The 22,752-nt window shown below is 48.4% G+C and overlaps 1 protein-coding gene across 2 annotated transcripts in view; it reads right to left on the reverse strand.

Annotated features, from left to right (window-relative positions):
• LOC117663167 (uncharacterized) overlaps positions 1–22,752 on the reverse strand; it is a 29,299-nt gene that overhangs the window by 3,941 nt on the left and 2,606 nt on the right. The window contains exons 2-7 of one of the 2 annotated variants that reach the window (XM_034413079.3): positions 19,780–19,864; positions 19,553–19,682; positions 16,319–16,432; positions 13,980–14,666; positions 7,552–8,190; positions 3,354–3,560 (exon numbers count right to left, since the gene is read on the reverse strand). In XM_034413079.3, the coding sequence (XP_034268970.2) occupies positions 3,354–3,560; positions 7,552–8,190; positions 13,980–14,666; positions 16,319–16,432; positions 19,553–19,682; positions 19,780–19,854 (1,852 nt within the window). In that variant the 5' untranslated portion in view covers positions 19,855–19,864. Of the gene's footprint in view, positions 1–3,353; positions 3,561–7,551; positions 8,194–13,979; positions 14,667–16,318; positions 16,433–19,552; positions 19,683–19,779; positions 19,865–22,752 lie in introns of both variants that reach the window. The other variant, XM_034413078.3, reaches the window with a different exon arrangement.

A 22,752-nucleotide genomic window follows, 5' to 3' on the forward strand; every position in this document is an offset into this window, starting at 1 on the left:
GGGTCCTCCCTACTATGCGATGTCATCCTGTAGAGCAGGGGTGTCAAACTGGATTTCGTCGAGGACCGGATGACCGTTGTAATTCTACTCTGCGGACCGGCCGGGGGTGATGTGTGGGGAAGGAGACGAGACAGATGCCTCCTGCAGCACCCTGCTGGCCAAAATGGTGTGTGGGGGAGCCTCGCGTGCCCCCTCCCCGCACCTCATTTTGGCCTGGATGGCCTCCTACAGCACTTCGCCAGCCAAAATGGGGCGTAGTTTAGGGGTGGGTAAATTTTTTTACTACAGGTTCTGTGGGCGTGGCTTATTTTGTGGGCGTGGTTTGATGGCCATGTGACAATTATTTAGGATTTAGCAGAGGTACTGGTCTACCAGGCTTTTAATTGCTTGCAGAGTTGTACCAGTCTACCTGATCTGTCCCCGTCTACACACACACACAAACACAGCCAGCCGAGGGTTAAGAAAGTACTTGGTACGCACACAGGTTGTTATCTCAAACTTGGCAGCAATATAAGCACCGTCTGCCAAGAGCTTTTACTGCAACAGATAACATAAAATTACATACGCATTGCAAATAGTCCAGCAAAACAATATCCCTTTCGGCAGCTTCAGACCTTGTTCAAGTGACTAGCCAAAGTTAGTTTTTGTTCGTCACGGAGTTTTACCAGCCACCACCCTCTCTTATATAGTCTCTGGGGTGTGGTCCAGTGACTCAGTTCTAATCCCTAGCACGCCTCCTTAACTGCTGCAACCGTTTATCACGCCTTCGTTGGCATGCATCCAGGAATGACGGCTCTCCTTCTTCGCTCTCATCCGAGACACCTGGCTCCTGGCTAATCTCCTCTCCCTCGGGCGGGACCTGAGACAGTGTCAGAGGGGAGGGGCCTGGAGAGGGAGGCCTGGCTGACTCCTCTCCCTCATGTTCGGAGCTTTCTTCCTCCGATGAGATAGGCTCAGAGGGCGGGGCCACAACACTACCCATTTGTTCTTGGAGCGTTCCGGTCGACCCATTTGTTTTTGGAGGCACCGGTCTACTCATTTGTTTTTGGAGGCACCGATCTACTCATTTGTTTTTGGAGGCACCGGTCTACCCATTTGTTTTTTGAGCACACTGGTCTACCACCACACTGCCTTTTAACACTGATCAGCTGTAAGGCGGCCCTTTGAAGTCCCGCGGCAAGAGTTTAAACAGTTTTTTTTCTTCTAGCCGATCAGCTGGGACTCGGGAGGCAGCGAATAGATTGGGGGCGGGGCCAAATAAAAGGTAAGAATAATGCAGGGGGTGGGAGGGCCCAGCTCCCGAACAAAGAGAACCGGTTCGGTGACGTCATATTGTCACTGCTACCGGCTTGGCTGAACCGGGCCGAACCAGGAGGAACCCACCACAGGCGTAGGTGTGCCAGACGCACCCACCCCCTGCCCTGTTTTGGCTGCCAGAGGGACTGCAGGCTGGTCCGTTACTATTTCCAGGCTGGCCCCGCGGGCCAGGTTTAAGCATCCCCACGGGCCAGATTTGGCTGCGGGCCTTGAATTTGACACCCCTGCTGTAGAGCCTTCTGTGGCAGCACCTGACCTGCAGAAAAATGTCTCCCTTGGGGGCCCAGATGGTCCCCACCCTAGAGGTCTTTTCTAAAACTCTGATGACTAGCCTTGTTGCTGATGCTTATTATTTAATGCTTGGAAAGTGTGATTTAGCTGGGCTACTATCTTACAGATAATCCCCGATTTACAACCATTCCTTTAGTGACCGTTCAAAAGGCACTGAAGAAAAGTGACTTATAATCATTTTTCACACTTATGACCGTTGCAGCATCCCTGCGGTCACGTGATCAAAATTCAGATGCTTGGCAACGGACTCATATTTATGACGGTTGCAGTGTCCCGGGGTCATATGATCCACTTTTGCAACCTTCTGAGAAGCAATGGGGAAGCCAGATTCACTTAACAACCGGGTTACTAATGAAATAATTGCAGGGATTCACTGAACAGCTGTGGCAAGAAAGGTCATAAAATGGGGCAAAGCTCACCGAATGACAGACTCGCTTAGCAGCTGAAATTTTGGACTCAATTGTGGTCGTAAGTCAAGGACTACCTATAGTTACCTTTGTATCAAGGATATTGGCAGCTAAGTACCTCTTCATTTCAGCTTGCCAGTAGAGTAAGGGGGGGGGGGAGGTGTCGCTTTTGAATGGGTTAGATCAGGGTTGTCAAACTCGATTTCATTGAGGGCTGCATCAGGGTTGTGTTTGATCTCGGGGTGGGATGGGCATGGCCAGAGTTGGTGTGGCCAGCTTGACATCACTTGTGTTGGGGATGTCTGCCAGCGAAAACCGGCTCCCGAGCTCCATTTTTGGCCGTGACAGCCTCCTGCAGCCCTCTGCCAGCAAAAACGAAGCTTGGGGGGAGGTTGTGTGCGCCCCTCTCTGGGCTCCATTTTTGCTGACAGAGGGCTGCAGGAGGCTGTTGCAGCCAAAAACGTAGCCTGGGAGGGCCACACACGGCCTTGTTGCTGGTATCCTTACAATTTATATTGAGTGTTTCCTAATATGATTTGATTGCTTATTTGTACCCTGTGACTATCATTAAGCGTTGTACCTTATGATTCTTGACGAATGTATCTTTTCTTTCATGTACACTGAGAGCATATGCACCAAGACAAATTCCTTGTGTGTCCAATCACACTTGGCCAATAAACAAACTTCTGTGCTGTGCTGTGCTGTGCTGTGCTGTGCTGTGCTGTGCTGTGCTTGCTGTCCTGTCCTGTCCTGTCCTGTCCTGTCCTGTCCTGTCCTGTCCTGTCCTGTCCTGTCCTACCCTACCCTACCCTACCCTACCCTATCCTATTCTTCCCGAGCTCCGTTTTCATTGGCAGAAGCACCAGATATCGGTCCTTCACTGTTTCCAGGGTGGCCCCACGGGCCAGATCTAAGTACCCCATGGGTCAGATCCAGCCCGCGGGCCTTGAGTTTGATACCCATGGGTTAGATGGAGAAACAAAACTTCTATGATTCTGCTGAAGGCCAATGGGAACCTGGAATCTGTTCAAGGACATCACAATATGTGTGGATTTGAAGCAGACGGTTCCCATAATCAAGGGAACATGTTTACATGGACGACGTGAGAGGTTGGGGGTTTGGCTTAGAAAAGTATTGTTTTGCCTCGAGATTACCTCACTGTGTATTCAATAAACAGTAAGATTTTCGGAAATGAGTCCTTGATTTTTATTTGGATTCTCGAGCTGTATGTTGACACTTTGTTCTGGAGATCCCCTTCCCATCCTAAAGTGAATCAGTCCAGATTCCAGGCTCAGTTAAGACCCGTCTGTTGGTTGGAAGGATAAAAGAACAACTCACAAGCATCTTTGGGTCCTGCCCTATTGTAAGGGGGAGCAGGGCTGGTGGGTAATTTGTAGCCTTCAGATTCTCCCTCAGATAGGATCCGAGATGGTTCAACTTGTCCCTTGCCTCGACTCTGACTCTCTCGGTTTTCCCTTTCCTCCGAGCTCTGGAGCCACCATGGTTCTCGTTGGGAGATTAAATCCGGGGTGGATGTTAAATATTCTGGCGAGGAGGGAAAACAGAATTAAAAAAACAAAGTAAGAAGAGAAGGGCTTCAAAGACACAAACGGAGAAAAATGGTGCAATGGCTGCTGCTCAGATTTCCAGTAGATTGAATGACCTGAAATCCTCTTTTTTGTCTCTTCCTTCAGTTTTTCGGTTTCCTCCACACAGTTTTATTATTCTGTTCCTCGCAAAACACTCACAAAACTCACTTGTGGGTTTGGCAGGGAAGAGAGATTCTTCCATGATTGCATCGGTCATGCTCAGTCATTGGGATAAATGATTTTATTATTTGTGCATTGTTTATCATGCTGCGTTTGATATCCTCCAGATGTTTTGGACCAAAAATGGTCCAAAATTTTGGATATTCTTTAAGTTCAGACATTGGACAGACAACGAGATGAAGAATAGTGCAGATGAAAATCAAACCCTTGAATCTTAATAATCTGAATCTTATAATTCACCCAAGAGCCTTTGGTTAATGTTTCAGCAAGATTTTCCTAAGAACACAGAACAAGGTTAAGACAAGGTTATATGGTTTCTTTTTAAACTAATATTCAAGTAAACAATGGTAAAGTACAAAAGTATATAAGACAAACAATCAAGCAGAAAACAATACTCTAATCAAGGAAGTACCAAGCAGAAAACAAATACTGGTAGGGCAAGCTACTGTATATAAACTAAACCCCATACTCCCTGGCACTGATGATGCTATCCAGTCAAGTGATGCAGTGGTGGGTTCCTCCCGGTTCGGTCCGGTTCAGCCGAGCCGGTAGCGGTGACGATATGACATCACCGAACCGGTTCTCCCCCCCCGCCCTCCCCCCCATGTTATTCTTACCTTTTATTTGGTCCCACCCCCAATCTATTGCTGCCTCCTGAGTCCCAGCTGATGACTAGAGGGAAAAAAACTGTTTAAACTCTTGCTGCGGGGCTTCAAAGGGCCGTCCTACAGCTGATCAGTGTTAAAAGCAAACAAATGAGTCGGGTCATAAGTGCGAGGACTGGTCATAAGTGCGAGGACCTTCCAGAAATGACTCTGACCAGCTAGCCACGCCCACCTAGTCACATGACCTCCAAGCCACACCCACAAAATAAGCCACACCCACAGAACCGGTAGTAAAATATTTAGAACCCACCCCTGAGGTGATAAAATATCTGCCAGCAAACAACCAAGCTCAGAGAAGCACTCCACAGCACATAAGTTTCTTGTGTAGCTCCTAGAGCAGGGGTGTCAAACTCAAGGCCCGGGGACTGGATCTGGCCCATGGGGTGCTTAGATCTGGCCTGTGGGGCCACCCTAGAAATAGCAAAGGACCAGCCCGCGGTGCCTCTGCCAGTGAAAATGGAGCTCTGGACGGCCGTGTGCAGCCCTCCCAGGCTCTGTTTTCAGCTGCGATGGCCTCCTGTCAGTGAAAACGGAGCTGGGGGGACATGGACGTGCTCTGTTTTCACTGGCAGAGGGCAGCAGGAGGCCGTCGCAGCTGAAAATGGAGCTCCGGAGCCCGTTTTCGCTGAAAGAGCTGCCACAGACACCTCTGACATGAGTGACGTCAAGCTGGCCACACCCACCCTGGCCCCCAAGGTCAAACACAACCCGGATGCGGCCCTCAATAAAATCAAGTTTGACACCTGTGGTCAGGTGGTCACAAAAACAAAACAAACAAACAAAAAAACAGAGGGAGCAGGAATGACTGCTGTTTTGCTGTGGGGAAGCTGGGAGCATCAGAATTACCACAAGTCTGCGAATACAACAGGTGTGAAGATCCTTGAAATTGCCATTTTGTTAGGGATTTGAACTCGGGACCTTCTGAACGCAGACAGGAAAAGAGTAATAACTCACAAGATTCTAAGAAGTACAGCCTGTAATCTGGTACGGGTAGTCCTCAACTTTTGGACCACAACTGAGTCCAAAATTTGCGTTGCTAAGACAGTTCCCCCTCCCCAATTTTACGACCTTTCTTGTGGCAGTTGTTAAGTGACTCACTGCAGTTGTTAAGTTAGGAACACAGTTGTTAAGTGAGTCTGGCTTCCCCATTGACTTTGCTTGTCATGTCGCAAGAGGCAATCACATGACCCCGGGACATTGCAACTGTCATAAATATGAGTCAGTCGCCAAGCACCTGAATTTTAATCGTGTCACCACTGAAATGCTGCAAAAGTCATAAGCCTGAAAAACGGTCATAAGTCACTTTTTTTATTGCCGTTGTATCTTTGAATGGTCACTAAATGAACTGTTGTAAGTCAAGGACTACTGTACTTAAAGTCGCGCTTTCTATCTGGACTGATTGGTGACTTTGACGGAAAGGGAGAAGAGATGTTGCCTAGGATAAGTCCCCAACCCACAGTCCATGGGCTGCGGCCTGCCAGAAACCGGGCCGCACAAACAAGCGAAGCCCCATTCGCAGGATGCAGGCAGCACGTGAAATCACGCCCCCTCTGGTCCACGAAAAAAACCTTTCTCCACAGAACTGGTCCCTGGTGCCCCAAAGGTTGGGACCTCTGATTTAGGAAGGATTCAGATAAGAGGGGCAGGAACCCACAGTTGCTCATTGGTCAGAGAACAAAACTAAGGAAGAAGCTGCCCTAATGGAACAAGAGGTGGGAAGTTTGTACTTTCAGACTAACAAAATTCTGTTAATGTAGCCTCACAGTGAAGTAGATCAGAGGTCCCCAAACCCCGGTCCGCGGACCGGCTCTGATCCATGGCATGCTAGTAACTGGGCCACACAAACAAGCGATGCTCCATTCCCTAGGAAGTGTTGTGGCTCCGTTGCCTGAGCCTGGGCTATCGACAGATGCAGACTCTGAGAGTGAGGGAGAGGAGTTGGCAAGGCCTCCCTCTCCAGGACCCTCCTCTCTGGCAATGCCTCCGGAGGACACCGAAGGCCAAACGATAGGCTCAGAGCCAAGCACGTCCCCGCAGCCACAGGTGGACAGCGACGAAGAAGATAAGTGCTGGCTGGACCCTCAGCAGAGGCGCAGGGAGAAGCGTGCGCAGCAGAGGGGAAGGCGTGCCAGAGATTAGCTGAGTCACTGGACCACACCCCACAGGTTATATATGTGGGTGTGGTGGCCGGTTCAGTTTGTGACGAGCAAAAACTGGAAATAATCCATGATCTCTGCGTTACTGGACTTTGCCTGCTTTATCGGACTGCATTTGGATTAATCCTTGTATTGTTGAAACTCTGCCTGTTTTATCGGAATGCTTGCAGTCTAATCTTTGTTTTGTGTGAGTAAAGTCTGAATTGGAGCTAGCCACTGGGTTGCTGCCAGCTTTATCTTCAAAGAGTTTTGTCGTGTGGCTTATTAACTCCGGGCCGTCTGTGGGGCTGCGTGTGTGGTACGGGGACAGAACAGGAAGCACATGAATCACGCCCCCTCCAGTCCGCAGAAAAAACCTCTCTACATGAAACAGGTTCCTGGTGCCCAAAAAGTTGGGAGCCTCTGAAGTAGATTTAACTCATCTGGTTGTGTTTCCTGTCTGGTTTAGCTGGGAAGACCAATAACTACCTTGAAGGACTAACACAGGTTGTCAAACTGGATTTTTTGCTGGCCGGATCAGCATTGTAGTTCTCCATGGGCCAGTGGAGGGGAGCAGAGAGTGTGTGTGGGGGGGAGACGGGACGGATGCCTTCTGCAGCACTTTAGCGGCGAAAATGGGATGCGGGTGTGTGTGCAAACACCCTCCCCCCCGCATCTCATTTTCACCCTCCCTGGCATCCAGCAGCACTCTGCTGGCCAAAAATGGACTGTGTGCTCCCAAGACCCCCCCTTGGCTTGTTTTCAGCCTCCCCGGCCTCCAGCAGCACTCTGCCAGCCAAAAATGGGCCACGCAGAAACCTCCCGAGGCTGTGTTGGCCGGTAGGGGCACAGTGGGCCCATGCTTTGATATTTCCAGGCCGGTCCTGGGGGCCGGATTTAAGTACCCCACTGCCGGATCCATCCCACGGGCCTTGAGTTTGATATCCCTGGACTAGCACCTGCTTACCCGGTTGGTTCTCCTCCTGATGCTCTGGGAAGGAAGAGCTGTCATAAAGGCTGTCCCTGCTGTTGAAGTATCTGTAGGTGTTCTCTCCCAGGTGGACCCTCTGGTGCTTGGTCAGGTAGGGCCTCCAGCGGAAGCTCTCCCCGCACTGGAGGCACTTGTACGGCTTCTCCCCGGTGTGGATCCTCAGGTGCTCCGTCAGGGTGGAGCGCCGGTTGAAGCTCCGCCCACACCTGGGGCACTCGTAGGGTTTCTCACCCGTGTGGATGCGCAGGTGGGCGTTGAGGTGTGTGCTCTGGAAGAACCGCTTCCCACAGGCCAGGCACTCAAAAGGCTTCTCTCCTGTGTGGGTCCGGCGGTGCTTCACCAACTCAAATTTATACTGGAAGGCTTTCCCACAGTCGTGGCACACGTGCTTCTTCTCGACCTGAACGATCTTGATTTGGCTGATGTCGGTGACGTCGTTCCCACCAGGGAGCGGCTCCGATTCAGTCTTTATGGGCCACCTGAGCGGCTGCCCACCTGAGCCTTGCCTGAGCCCACAGATCTCAGGGTTGGGCTTCACCCCACTGCACGGTTTTGACAAGACAGAGGCAGGACGTAGGGACTCGGCTTCTGGGGCGCCACCCTCAATCGCGTCACCTGCTGGAGGAGAGGGGAAGAGCAAGGCGGAGACAGCAGCTGATTTAAATGTATTTATATTACAAGGTTTCTATTCCTACCCCAAGAGTCTTGTTTTTCCTTTAACTCTTTTTATCTAGAGATGTACAGTTTACCTATTTTGATTGGTTTTCTTTTCTTTTGTTTCTTTTGTATTTCCATTTTATTTTATTTTATTTTATTTTATTATTTTATTTTATTTTATTTATCTTATATATTTTATTGTATTTATTTTTATTGTATTTATTTATATTAAATTATTATTATTATTATTATTTTTAATTTGATTTATATGCCGCCCTTCTCCGGAGACTCAGGGCGGCTTACAGTGCGTTAAGCAATAGCCTTCATCCTTTTGTATATTTATACAAAGTCAGCTTATTGCCCCCACAAACTGGGTCCTCATTTAACCTACCTTAGAAAGGATGGAAGGCTGAGTCAACCTTGAGCCTTGGAGAGATTCGAACCAGCAGTAAATTGCAGGCAGCTGTGTTAATAACAGGGTGCTTTAAACCACTGTAGTACCAAGGCTTATTATTTTATATTTATATTTTATTTTATTGTATTTATTTTTATTGTATTTATTTTAGTTTTAATTTTATTATATTTATGTATTATATTATATAATATGTTTTATTTTATTATTTTATTTTATTATATTTTATTTATCTTATGTATTTTATTTATATTTATATTTTATTGTATTGTATTTATTTTTATTGTATTTATTTTAGTTTTAATTTTATTATATTTATGTATTATATTATATAATATGTTTTATTTTATTATTTTATTTTATTATATTTTATTTATCTTATGTATTTTATTTATATTTATATTTTATTGTATTGTATTTATTTTTATTGTATTTATTTTAGTTTTAATTTTATTATATTTATATATTAATATAATATAATATTATATTATATTTCATTTCATTTCATTTTATTATTTTATTCACACACACAAATACTGAATGGCACAATCAAGTAGCTGGCATTGTACACTGAGAACCTATGCATCGGAGACAAATTCCTTGCGTATCCAATCACACTTGGCCAATGCACACTTGTGTACAGGAACATCTGTGCAGTGCATGGGCGCTAGATCCTCCCAAGTCCAGATGGGAGGTTCTATAGAAGGTCATGGAGAATAACAGTGCCAAGATCCTGTGGGACTTCCAGATCCAGATGGACAAGCAGATACAAGCCAATCAATCTGTCATCGGAGTAGTAGACAAGGAACGGAAGACAGAGGTGGTGATAGATGTAATGGTGTCAAGGGACAGCAATGGTGTGAAGGAGCATGAGAGGTTCTACCAAGGCCTGAAGGAGGAACTAGAGAGGATGTGGAAAGTAAAGGCCAAGGTGGTCTCAGAAGTGGCAGGAACAATTGGGACAGTGACTCTTAAGCTGGGAGAGTGGCTCCAACAGATCCCAGAATAACATCAGAGCTATCTGTCCAGAAGAGGGCAGTGTTGGGATAACAGTGTTGGGACAAACAATTGAGATAACAGGAAAACAAATCCATCAGGAGAAGATTCAGCAGTGCATCTGCATTTAAAAGACACAGGTCACTTTTTTCAAGTCAGCAAAGTCCACATTTTGGACAGAGAGGACTGCTGGTTTTAAAGAGGGGTCAAGGAGTCCGTCTATGTCAAAATTAAACAGCCCTCTTTCAACACAGGGGGAGGGATACGACATCATCTATCTCCAGTCTATAACACAGTCCTTTCAGCAGTTTCAAGAAGGCTCCACACCCATTTCCACCACTCAGGGGTCCCTGAGGACACCTCCAGGTGGCCTCAACGACTCTCTAAAAGGACGCAAATGACCAGCTGTCTGCAAGGAATAGAAATCCTTCCGTTCCCCACCATCCAGTCAGAGCTGAAGAAGCTTCTTGGATGAGAAGCGGGGGCCCGGGGTCAAGAGGGGGGATAAAGTTCATCCAGATAAGGTTTTTACCATCAGTACTGTGGGTGGGAGGGGTAGATATGGCGGGAGCAGGGGGCCATATTGTGTTAGGGGAGCGTGTGCCCACTGTCTTCTAGCGGTGGCGCGCTCCGGCCCCCAAAGCTCCACTCGTTTTCCAAGTGGCGCAGATCCTCAGGGCCCTGGCCTCCGTCTGATGTTATGCAATGCCAGATCTGTAGTAAATAAAGCCCCCCTCATTTGTGATCTTGTTCAGGAGGGGGGAGCGGACCTGGCAGGTATTACGGAAACCTGGTTGGGCCAAGAGGGGGGTGTCCCTCTTGTTGAAATGTGCCCACCAGGTTTCCGCGCATTCCATCAGCCGAGGTTGCAGGGTAGGGGCGGGGGGGGGTAGCGGTTATTATTAACGAAGGTCTGAGACCGAGGGAGGCCACTGTTCCTCAGACGGCCGGCTGTGAATCCCTCCTTGTGAAATGGGGCCACGGGATTCAGATGGGTTTGCTGATCACATACCTGGCTCCCTGCCATGTGGCAGCAGCCCTGCCCGAGCTACTCAGTGTCATCGCCACGGTGGCGGTTGAGACCCCTAGGCTTATGGTCATGGGGGATTTCAACTTGCCGTCCGTTGGTGAGGCATCTGAGGTGGCTCGGGAGTTCATGGCTTCCATGACAGCCATGGACCTGACCCAGTTAATTCATGGCCCTACCCACACGGGGGGAAACACGCTGGATCTGGTTTTTGTCTCTGGACAGTGGTTGAGTGATCTCGAGATAGGGGATATAGTCACCGAGCCCTTGTCATGGTCTGATCACTCTCTCCTTCGTCTCGACCTTCGAACCGCTACACCCCGCCGCAGGGAGCCGGAGCCGGTAAGATGGTTCCGCCCCAGGCGCCTGATGGAACCGGATAGGTTCCAGATGGAGCTTGGGCCATTCCCTGAGGATCTGGCACATGCCTCGACTGGAGACCTAGTGGCCGCCTGGGATAGGGCGGCCGCTGGAGCTCTGGATCGGGTCGTGCTTTTGCGGCCTCTGACCCGGCGCCGATCTCATTTAGCTCCTTGGTTCACTGAGGAGCTGAGGGAGTTGAAGCGCCAGAAAAGACGCCTAGAGAGTAGTTGGAGGGCCAATCTTTCTGAATCTGACCGGACACTGGTAAGAGCTCATATTAGGAATTACCTAGTGGCGATAAAAGCAGCGAAATGTAGCTATTTTGCTGCTCTTATTGCATCATCAGATAATCGCCCGGCCGCCCTGTTTAGGATGACCCGCTCCCTGCTCCACCAGGAAGCGCGGGAGGACCCCTTGGAGGGTAGAGCCGAGGATTTTGTTCAATATCTGTATGACAAAATCGCTCAGATTCGGGAAGATCTGGACTCCGACTGGGGAGGGACTGGGGCAGGTCTTGAGAATGTTATCTGGGATGAGTTTGATCCTGTGACCCCTGAGGACGTGGACAGGATTCTGGGTAGACTGAACGCGACCACTTGTTTATTGGACCCGTGTCCCTCCTGGTTAGTGCTGGCTTCTCGGGAGGTGACACGAGGCTGGTTCCAGGGGATTATAAATGCTTCGCTGGGTGAGGGTGTCTTTCCCGCCGCCTTGAAAGAGGCGGTGGTGAGGCCTCTCCTCAAGAAGCCTTCCCTGGACCCGGCAATGTTGGTAAATTATCGTCCGGTCTCCAACCTTCGTTTTGTGGCGAAGGTTGTTGAGAGTGTGGTTGCGCAACAGCTCCCCCAGCACCTGGATGAAATGACGTATCTGGATCCGTTCCAGTCGGGCTTCAGGCCCGGGTACAGCACGGAAACGGCATTGGTCGCGTTGGTTGATGATCTCTGGAGGGCTCGGGACAGGGGGTGCTCCTCTGTCCTGGTCCTGTTAGATCTCTCAGCGGCTTTTGATACCATCGACCATGGTATCATGCTGCAGCGGTTGGAAGAGTTAGGGGTGGGAGGCACTGTGTTGCGGTGGTTCTCCTCCTTTCTCTCTGACCGGTCGCAGTCTGTGTTGACAGGGGGACAGAGGTCGACCCCGAGGCCCCTCATATGTGGGGTGCCGCAAGGGTCGGTCCTCTCACCTCTCCTGTTCAACATTTATGTGAAGCCGCTGGGCGAGATCATCCGTGGTTTCGGGGTGGAGTACCATCAGTACGCTGATGACACCCAGCTGTACATCTCCACCCCGGATCACCCCAACGATGCCCTTGAAGTGATGTCCCGGTGCCTGGAGGCCGTACGGATCTGGATGGGGAGGAACAGGCTCAGGCTCAACCCATCCAAGACCGAGTGGCTGTGGTTTCCGACGTCCCGATATAGCCAGTTGATGCCATCACTGACTATTGGGGGCGAATCATTGGCCCCCACGGAGAGGGCTCGCAACTTGGGCGTCCTCCTGGATTCACGGCTGTCTTTAGAAGAGCACTTGACGGCTGTGACCGGGAGGATTTTCTATCAGGTCCGCCTGATTCGCCAGTTGCGTCCCTTTCTGGATCGGGACTCGTTACGCACGGTCACTCATGCCCTCGTCACCTCCCGCCTGGACTATTGTAATGCTCTCTACATGGGGCTCCCCTTGAGGAGCACCCGGAGGCTCCAACTGGCGCAGAGTGCGGCCGCGTGGGTGGTAATGGGAACGACATGGCGCTCCCATGTAACACCTCTCCTGCACGAGCTGCACTGGCTCCCGGTGGTCTTCCGGGTGCGCTTCAAGGTTTTGGTTACCACCTTTAAAGCGCTCCATGGCTTAGGGCCTGGTTATTTACGGGACCGCCTACTACCACAAATAGCCTCCCACCGGCCAGTACGCTCTCATAGAGAGGGACTCCTCTGGGTGCCGTCAGCCAAACAGTGTCGACTGGCGGCCCCTAGGGGGAGAGCCTTCTCTGTGGGGGCACCTACCATCTGGAATGAGCTCCCCCCGGAGATACGGAGGATCCCGGATCTGCGCTCCTTCCGCCGTGCTGTGAAGACCTTTTTATTCCATCAAGCGGGCTTGGCCTGATCTCTTCCCTTTTTAAATACGTAAATTTTAATCTGTTTTTAAATTATTGGGGTATTTTAATTTGTCTGGGCCAAATAATTTAATTTGATTTTATCGGGTTTTTAAATTTTGTGTATTTATGTATTTTATTGTTGGCTGTTCACCGCCCTGAGTCCTTCGGGAGTAGGGCGGTATACAAATCAAATAAACTAAACTAAACTAAACTAACGTCTTCAAAGAAAAAACAGAAAGTCCAGTTGTCTCTTGAAAAACAGCGCCTTTGGGACAAAACTATGAGCTGGATGACTAAAAATCTCCATAGATCCTTAGTTCTAGCTTGCTTCTCTCCTTGATTAGTTTCCACCCACTGCTTCTTGTCCTGCCTTCAGGTGCTTTGGAGAATAGCTTGACTCCCTCCTCTTTGTGGCAGCCCCTGAGAAAGGTCTAATAATCTACCTATTGCTTTCGAATTGTGGTGCTGGAGAAGGCTCTTGAGAGTCCCTTAGACTGCAAGGAGATCAAATCATTCTAAAGGAAATCAACCCTGAATGTTGTTTAGGAGGACAGATAATGAAGCTGAAGCTCAAATGCTTTGGCCACCTAATGAGGAAGAGAGGGACTCATTGAAAAAAACCCTGATGTTGGGAAAGATTGAAGGCACAAGGAGAAGCGGACGGCAGAGGATGAGATGGTTAGATAGTGTCATCAACATGATGAACATGAATTTGGGCAGACTCCAGGAGACTGTGGAGGGCAGGGTGGGCTGGCAAGTTATGGTCCATGGGGTTGCGAAAAGCCGGACACAATTTAGTGATTGAACAACAAGAAATCTATAAAAGCAGAGAATAAAATCTGACTTGCCCGCTAGTCTTCCCAGAGGCTTAGGGAGGGACGAGACATCAAAGATGGCTTCTCTGTTGTTGAAGCCTCTGTAGGCAGCGTTGCCCAGATGGACCCTCTGGTGCTTGGTCAGGTAGGGCCTCCAGCGGAAGCTCTCCCCACACTGGAGACACTTGTACGGCTTCTCCCCGGTGTGGATCCTCAGGTGCTCCGTCAGGGTGGAGCGCCGGTTGAAGCTCCGCCCACACCTGGGGCACTCGTAGGGCTTCTCGCCCGTGTGGATGCGCCGGTGGGCACTTAGGTGGGAGCTCTGGATAAAGCGCTTCCCGCAGGCCAGGCACTCGTAGGGCTTCTCCCCCGTGTGGGTTCGCCAGTGCAGCAAGAATTCCGACTTGCAGTGAAACCACCGGTCGCATTCCGGGCACATGAGCTTCTTCCGGCCCACGTGGAACATGGAGCGCTTGGAATTGGCTGCCCTTATGTGCCTGGACGGCTCCCGCCAGATGTGCCCAGCCTGCAGCTCCCACTGTCTCTGCAGGCCACACCGGGCCTCTGACACTAAAGAAGGGTTCTCTGGGGGTGCCCTCAGCAAAGCCCACGGGGGATCTTGCGGATCCAAGATTTCAGGTTCTGCGATCTCTTCCTTGATCTCCCTCACGATCACCTCACTTGCTGGCATAGTGGGAGAAGCCAAAGTAAAGTTGTTTCCTGAGAAAAAGAAAGGGGATGAGCTAAGCATGGGTAGGCTTCAAAAATTTTAGCAAGGGGTTCTCTGGCCGGTTGCTGGGTGGCCGTAGCCTAGTCGGCCTCCTGCACCATGGTGGGAGGGGGCATTTTTGCCCTCCCCAGGCTCTGAAGGCCCTCTTCCCAAACTTTTGATAGGCCCATTTTTTGCCCTCCCCGAGCCTCCGCATGCGCCCTGCATTTACCTGCATCCAAAACAGGCCGCGTGGGGACTCCTGGGAGGGCGGCGGCGAGGCCAGCCAGGAGTGGGATTTGGGGATTCTCCAAACTGCACAGAATCTTATCTAGAGGTTCTCCCGAACCCCCGCGAACCCCCAGCAGCCCACCCCTGGAGCTAAGGGACAAGTAGGGGAAAAAGTTCTCTCTCTGCTTCACAAATCTAGAATAATTAGGCTCAATAGTGTGTAGTTTTGGGATACCACTGAATTACAATACACAGAGGCCTTTGATCACATAGCTTTTGCTGCCATCTTGGTTCCCCCCCCACATGCACACATTTTTGTGGACATCCCTGAACAAGTGATAAAGGAGGATAGAGAAAAGACAGTCAGATCTGAGGGGTCCTTGGTGCTCTCTGAGCTTGGTTGTTTTCTTGCAGATGTTTCATTACCCAAACTAGGCAGCATCATCAGTGCTAGTAGGGAGTGGGGTTTGCTCTGCTTATTTTCTAGTGGTTTGCCATGTCAGTGTTGGTGGGGGTGGCCTTGGAGGTTCTTTGGCTGGGCTGTTTACTGTTAGCTTGTTTGGCAGTTCCTTGATCGGGGTAGTGTTTACTTCTTGATAGTTGGTCTGAAGTTTTTGTTCCTTTTTTGTTCATTGACTATCCCTTTTGCACAGTATATAGATGTTGTTTATGTCTATGTGTCTATTGAGGGCCAATTTGTCAGTGCCAAACTTCCAGAAATAGTCCAGAGTTTTTGGAACTTGGTTTGTTCTAGGATGATTTCAACTGTTTCCCATATGAAACTATGATTAAGTCTGTCCGTATGTTGTGAAATTAAAGAGTTTTCATCATGTCTTCTAACTACTAGTCAGTTTTGATGGATACACACATGGATGAATTCCTGAAAGGCTGGCACTCTGACAAATTGGCCATCGACAGACACATACACATAAACAATATCTACATACGGTGCAAAAGAGACCATCAACAATGGACCAAATTGGAGACAAGGAACCAATCAGGAATCAGTTTTCTTGGACTTCTGAGATATGGACCAATCAGAGACCAGCAAGCCAGCTTCATATACAAGAGCTTAGTTAGCTCATTTCAGTTGTATATGGGCTGCTACCACAAACAGCTTAATTGGCCTCCAAAGATGTCCGTCACGGCTGTTGGTGGGACATCAGGACAACAAAAGATTGGACTGCGGCAGGGGTGGGTTCTACTTACCTTTACTACCGGTTTGCAACAGGGCCGCACGTGCTCGTTTCGCTCATGCACTCTTCTGTGCAAGCGCAGAAGTGTTTTCATGACGTCAGAGTCAGTGGGCGGGGCCTCCCACCGGTTTTGCTACCGGTTCTATAGAACTGGTGTGAACCGGGGGCAATCCACCACTGGACAGCGGCCATTTAGCCCCAAAGCTCATCGTTGCTTCCCTCTCTTTTTCTCTCACCTTCATAAAGGTTGAGGGGGATTTTTTTCTCCTCTGAAGCTGCCTGGGCAGGAACCCATGGCTCTTCTCCTCGTTCCAGGCGACAGATCAGCTCAGGCTTAGGGATTGCGACAGCTGCATTGCGGGCACAAAACACACAAGCGTACACAAAAGAGGGAGAAAATGACGACGTCGGTTAAATGCGTGGCAGTCCACAACCCGACACCAAGAGCAGTGAATGTCCCAAATGGTAAGAACGTTTAAAGAGTCTGATTTCTAAAAGTAATGCAAAATGAAATCTTCTTTGGATTGAGGCTACCAACGTAGGAAATGCTTGTCAGTTTCAGGCAACTGTGGTCACCCCACAAAAGAAAGGGAATTTTGTATTTTTTAAAAAATGGTTGAATCTTGAGGAGCCCCAAACCAGAGATGACTACAGACAATCCTTGAGTTATAATCATTTGTTTAGTGAACGTTTGAAGTTAGAACGGCACTGAAAAAGTGACTTATGACCTTTTTTCACACTTACAACCATTGCAACATCCCCATGGTCACGTGATCAAAATCCGGACGCTTGGCAACAGGCTCACCTTTATGACCCCCCCGGGTGTCATGTGATCCCCTTTTCCGGACTTCTGACAAGCACAGTCAATGGGGAAGCCAGATTCACTTAACAAATGCCTTACTAACTTAACATCTGCAGTGACTCACTGAACAACTGTAGCAAGAAAGGTTATAAAATAGGGCAAAACTCATTTAAACAACTAACCTGTTTAGCAACAGAAACATTTGGGTCAGTTGTGGTCATACATCAAGGACTACCTATATTGGATTTTTAAAATCCCTTTTAAAATAGGAGACCTTTTAAAATCTCTCTCTCTCCCCCTCTCTCCCTCTCCCCCTCTCTCTCATCATCATCCAATCTCAAAGTGGCTAATGTACTTAATACTCCTTCCTCCTCCTATTTTCCTGCCAACAACAATCCTGTGAGGTAGGTTGGGCTGAGAGAGAGTGACTGGGCCAAGGTCACCCAGCTGCGGCTTGCATGCCTAAGGGAAGCCTGCAAGTCTCAGGAAATGATTAGATAAGAGACAGCATAGCCCACAGCTGTATAGTCAATCAAGCAGAATAGAGCTGGAGGGGATCTTGGAGATCTTCTAGTCCAGCCCTGTGCTCAAGCAGGAGAACCTATACCATTTCAGACAAGTGGCTGTCCAGTCTCTTCTTAAAAACCTCCAGTGATGAAGCACCCAGAACTTCTGAAGGCAAACTATTCACTAGTTAATTGTCCTCACTGTTAGGAAGTTAATTTAATTCTTTAATTCTAGACTGCTTCTCTCCATGATTAGTTTCCAGCCATTGTTTCTTGTCTTGCTTTCTGGTGTTTTGGAAAATAAATTATCCAAAGCACCTTATTCTCCAAAGCACCTGAGGGCAGGACAAGAAGCAATGGGTGGAAACTAATCAAGGAGACAAGCAACTTAGAACTTGTTTTAATTGTTCCTGACAGAAAAATTAATCAGTGGAACAACTTGCCTCCAGAAGTCGTGAATTCTCCAACACTGGAAGTTTTTAAAAAGAGATTGGATAACCATTTGTCTGAAGTGATGTAGGCTTTCCTGCTTAAGCAGGGGGTTGGACTAGAAGACCTCCAAGGTCCCTTCCAAGTTTATTTATTTATTTTGTCGCATTTCTATGCCGCCCAACTCCCAAGGGACTCTGGGCGGCTTACAACAGAGAATAAAACAATGCAACAATATCCCATACAATAGTTAAAAGAAGACATTAACACTTTAAAGTTCCAACTCTGTTATTCTAATACTGTGTTTCCCTGAAAATAAGACCCTGTCTTATTGTCAGCACTTCAAGCTGCATTTACTCTAGTGCTGACATAAGAAGGAGAAGTGGAGGCGTCTGGAAAGGGACGTTTGACTTTTCACCTACTTATTTTCCCTGGAGATAATATCCCCTAAGAGATGGGATGGGAGGGAGGAAATTCCTTTGAGCTGGAGCAGTAGATTAGGGTAGAATGACTTGGAAGATGGCCAATGAGTGCAGGGGAGTGGGGAACGGAAAGGGAGGGTTTTGGGTCTGGAAGTCAGTGTTGGCTTCGATGAAGTCGGATTTAGAATGTCGTGCTTAATAAATAGGAGTTTTTCTTCAAAGACTTTGTTTGAAATGCAATTTATTTGAGACGACCTCGAAACCTGACATATTTTTTTGAACCCTGAAATAAGCACTTGGCCTTATTTTCGGGGTGGTCTTATTATTTTGGGGCGATAGAGCAAGATGGGGTTCCTCTTGCCATCTTACCTGATTTCCAGCTCTGAGTTTAAATATTTTCGGGGAGGGCTTATTTTCAGGGGGAAGCTTATTTTAGTGCATGCCCTCAAAAGCCCGATTGGGCTTATTATCAGGGGATGTCTAATTTTCAGGGAAACAGGGTATTCTAAAAAAATTGACCCGCTCTCTTTGTGGCAGCCCCTCAAATATTGGAATACTGCTATCATGTCGCCCCTAGTCCTTCTTTTCTCTAGACTAGCCGTACCCATTCTCCTGCAACTGTTTTTCGTATGTTTTAGTCTCCAGGCCTTTCATCATCTTAGTTGCTCTTTTCTGCACTTTCCCCAAAATCTCAATAACTTTTTTCTAATGTGGTGACCAAACCTGGTTGCAGTATTCCAGGTGTGGCCTTACTAAGGCTTTATAAAGTGGTGGTGAGTGACTTAAGTCAAGACTACCTATAAAAGTACAGCTGGCAGGGAGATTGCTTTACACCCATCCAGGGGTGGGTTCTAATTTTTTTACTACTGGTTCTGTGGGTGTGGCTTATTTTGTGGGTGTGGCTTGGAGGTATGTGATTAGGTGGGCGTGGCTAGCTGGTCAGTCATTTCTGGAAGGTCCTTGCACTTATGACCAGTCCTCGCACTTACGACCTGACTCATTTGTTTGCTTTTAACACTGATCAGCTGTAGGACGGCCCTTTGAAGCCCCGCGGCAAGAGTTTAAACAGTTTTTTTCCCTCTAGTCATCAGCTGGGACTCAGGAGGCAGCAATAGATTGGGGGTGGGACCAAATAAAAGGTAAGAATAATGTGGGTGGGTGGGGGTGGGGGAGAACCGGTTCGGTGATGTCATATCGTCACCGCTACCGGCTCGGCCGAACCGGACCGAACCGGGAGGAACCCACCACTGCATCATTTTGCTACAGTTCCCATTTGCACCCCACTAAGTAAAGTGAGGGGGGAATTTTTACCCAGTGAAGCCACAGTCTCGTAGTTTTCTTGCATGACATCCCAGTACAGGTCCCTCTGCTCTGCATCCAGGAGTGGCCACTCTACCTCTGTAAAGTACACAGCTACCTCTTCAAATGAGAACGGCGGTGCCTGCAAGGAGGACAGAAAAGAGTGGGGCAATGGTTTCCCTTGCGGACTTCATTTTATTAAGTGCGACATATTTCCCTTCCCCCAACCCCTCTGCTACCTGAAAAGGTTCCATCGTCACCATCTCTGTTCCTCGCGGAGGAGGGAAGGTTCCAAAGACAAACACACACATCATTTTGCCAAATCTGTCAGGGAGAAAAGGGGAGGTCAGAAGGGGTGCTATTCTTTGAAAAACCAGTTGCTCTTTTCAGCTAGGTGCACACGCACTAACATAGAAAGACGATCTGACTCAGAGAAGGTTCGGCCCCGCCATTCTTGAGGCTCCTATTCAGGGGTGGGTTCTAAATTTTTTTACTACCGGTTCCGTGGGCGTGGCTTATTTTGTGGGTGTGGCTTGGAGGTCATGTGACTAGGTGGGCGTGGCTAGCTGGTCAGAGTCATTTCTGGAAGGTCCTCGCTCTTACGACCAGTCCTCGCACTTACGACCCGACTCATTTGTTTGCTTTTAACACTGATCAGCTGTAGGACGGCCCTTTGAAGCTCTGCGGCAAGAATTTAAACAGTTTTTTTCCCTCTTGTCATCAGCTGGGACTCAGGAGGCAGCAATAGATTGGGGGTGGGACCAACTAAAAGGTAAGAATAATATGGGGGGGGATGGGGGGGGAGGGCGGGGGGGGGAGAACCGGTTCGGTGACATCATATCGTCACCGCTACCGGCTCGGCCGAACCGGACCAGACCGGGAGGAACCCACCACTGCTCCTATTGCAATTGCAAGAAAAAAAATGTCTTTAACCAGGCTTAAAATCTGCTGACGGAGAAGTTGGTGGGAAAAATGTAGTAAATTGGAAAGCAGCCAGGATAAACTCTCTTCATTTTACAAAATTAGGAATGGGACACTGCGATGAAGTACAGGTAGTCCTTGACTAACAGCAGTTCGTTTAGTGACCATTCAAAGTTATAACGGCATTGAAGAAAGTGACTTATGACCGTTTTTCATACTTAAGACTGTTGCGGCATCCCCATGGTCATGTGATCAAAATTCAAATGCTTGGCAACTGACTCATATTTATGATCGTTGCAGTGTCCCAGGGTCATGTGATCCCCTTTTGTGACCTTCTGACAAGCAAAGTCAATGGGGAAGCCAGATTCACTTAAACACCGTGTTACTAACTTAACAACTTGCAGTGATTTACTGAACAACTATGGCAAGAGAGTTCGTAAAATGAGATAAAACTCATTTAACAAATGTCTCACTTAGCAACAAAAAAATTGGTTGTAAGTCGAGGACTACTTGTATACCTGGAGCCATATCAGGGGTAGGGAAACGGTAACCTTCTAAATCAGTGTTTCCCAAACTTGGCAACTTTAAGACAAGTGGACTTCAACTCCCAGAATTCCCCAAGCAGCATGCTGGCTGGGGAATTCTGGGAATTGAAATCCACACATTTAAAGTTGCTGAGGTTGACAAACATTGCTTAGATCCATGATGGCGAACCTATGGCACATGTGCCAGAGGGGGCACGCGAGCTGTCGCCCCAGTTCAGTTGCGCTGTGCATGCGTGTGTGCCTCCTGCCGGCCAGCTGGTCTTTGGGTCTCTGCCGCACATGTGGGGGAGGGGGGCGAGGCGCATGTGGGAGGCCCATGCGCACATGCTCAGGGAGTGGGGCGCACGTGAGGGGCCTCACACGCATGAGTGGGGAGACGGGGCGCATGGAGGTGGGACGCATGCGGGGGGGGCGCACATGCCTGCATGGGGGTAGGGCACATATAGGGTTCGTACATGCATGCACGTGGGGGCAGGATACATGCGCGGGGCATTTTGGGGGTTTGGCCACACACTTTGGGAACTCAGTCCAGAAAAGGTTAGCCATCACTGGCTTAGATCAATACTACAAACTATTTCCAGTGATGTCTGTTTCCTGATCTGGCCTACCTTGAAGAGCTGACATACAGTTTACAGTTTGACGCTAACCCCCATTCTGTGACTGGCCTGAAATCACTTGCTTCACTCTGCCACTTTAAGAATACTGTTTGCATTTGAACAAAGATGTTGTTTGGTTAGTTTCTATCTGGATTACATTTCTCAGAGTCTGCTTTTGCAAACCTGCCCCATTTGCTTAGTTCAATGTATTGTGCAAATCCAGAAAAAGATTTTAATGTAATTCTGGAGTTATATCATTGTTCACTTTTCAGTGTAATTATCTTTTTCTCCCTATCTGTTCAGTATGCAAAGACAGCAACCCAAACTCTTCCAAACAGGTTGCTTTTTAAAAAGAAATCCTTCTAATTCTACAATGAATTATGGACAGCGCATTACTAAAATGTGTGGTTGAATATCTGAGATATAAGCAGTGGTGGGTTTCAATTTTTTTATTACTGGTTCTGTGGGCGTGGCTTGGTGGGCGTGGCAGGGGAAGGATACTGCAAAATCCCCATTCCCACCCCACTCCAGGGGAAGGTTACTGCAAAATCCCCATTTCCTCCTGATCAGCTGGGCAGAGAATAGATGGGGGTGGGGCCAGTCAGAATTTTTACTACCGGTTCTCCGAACTACTCAAAATTTCCGCTACTGGTTCTCCAGAACTGGTCAGAACCTGCTGAAACCCACCTCTGGATATAAGGAGTCAGACAAAGGCAGTGCAGGGATGGGAGAGAGTCCATGTAAGATATATGATCATTTGATTATTTTATACACACACACACACACGTAACAAAACTAGCTGATTTTGAGCCTGTCACTCTTTCTCAGCCCAACCCACCTCACGGGGTAAATAGGAGGTGGGAGCATTATGCATTATCCACTTTGCATTGTGCAAAATAATATTACATATATATGCATATGTGTGTGTATGTACACACACACAAACATATATAATAACAAACTCTTTCTGGGCTGAGAAAGAGTGACAGGTTCAAAATCAGCTAGTTTCGCTACCTCAGAGAAGAGTAGAAACCACATTCTTCAATTTGTGGCCTACCACCTTAACCATAACTCCAAACCAATTCCCAGTCTCCTCCCTTGCACATATTTCTGGTGATTTTAGGGATTTGCACCAGACTCTGAGGATCTG

This window comes from Pantherophis guttatus, chromosome 2 (genome assembly GCF_059756535.1).
Source record: "Pantherophis guttatus breed Tessera chromosome 2, ASM5975653v1, whole genome shotgun sequence".
NCBI lineage: Eukaryota > Metazoa > Chordata > Lepidosauria > Squamata > Colubridae > Pantherophis > Pantherophis guttatus.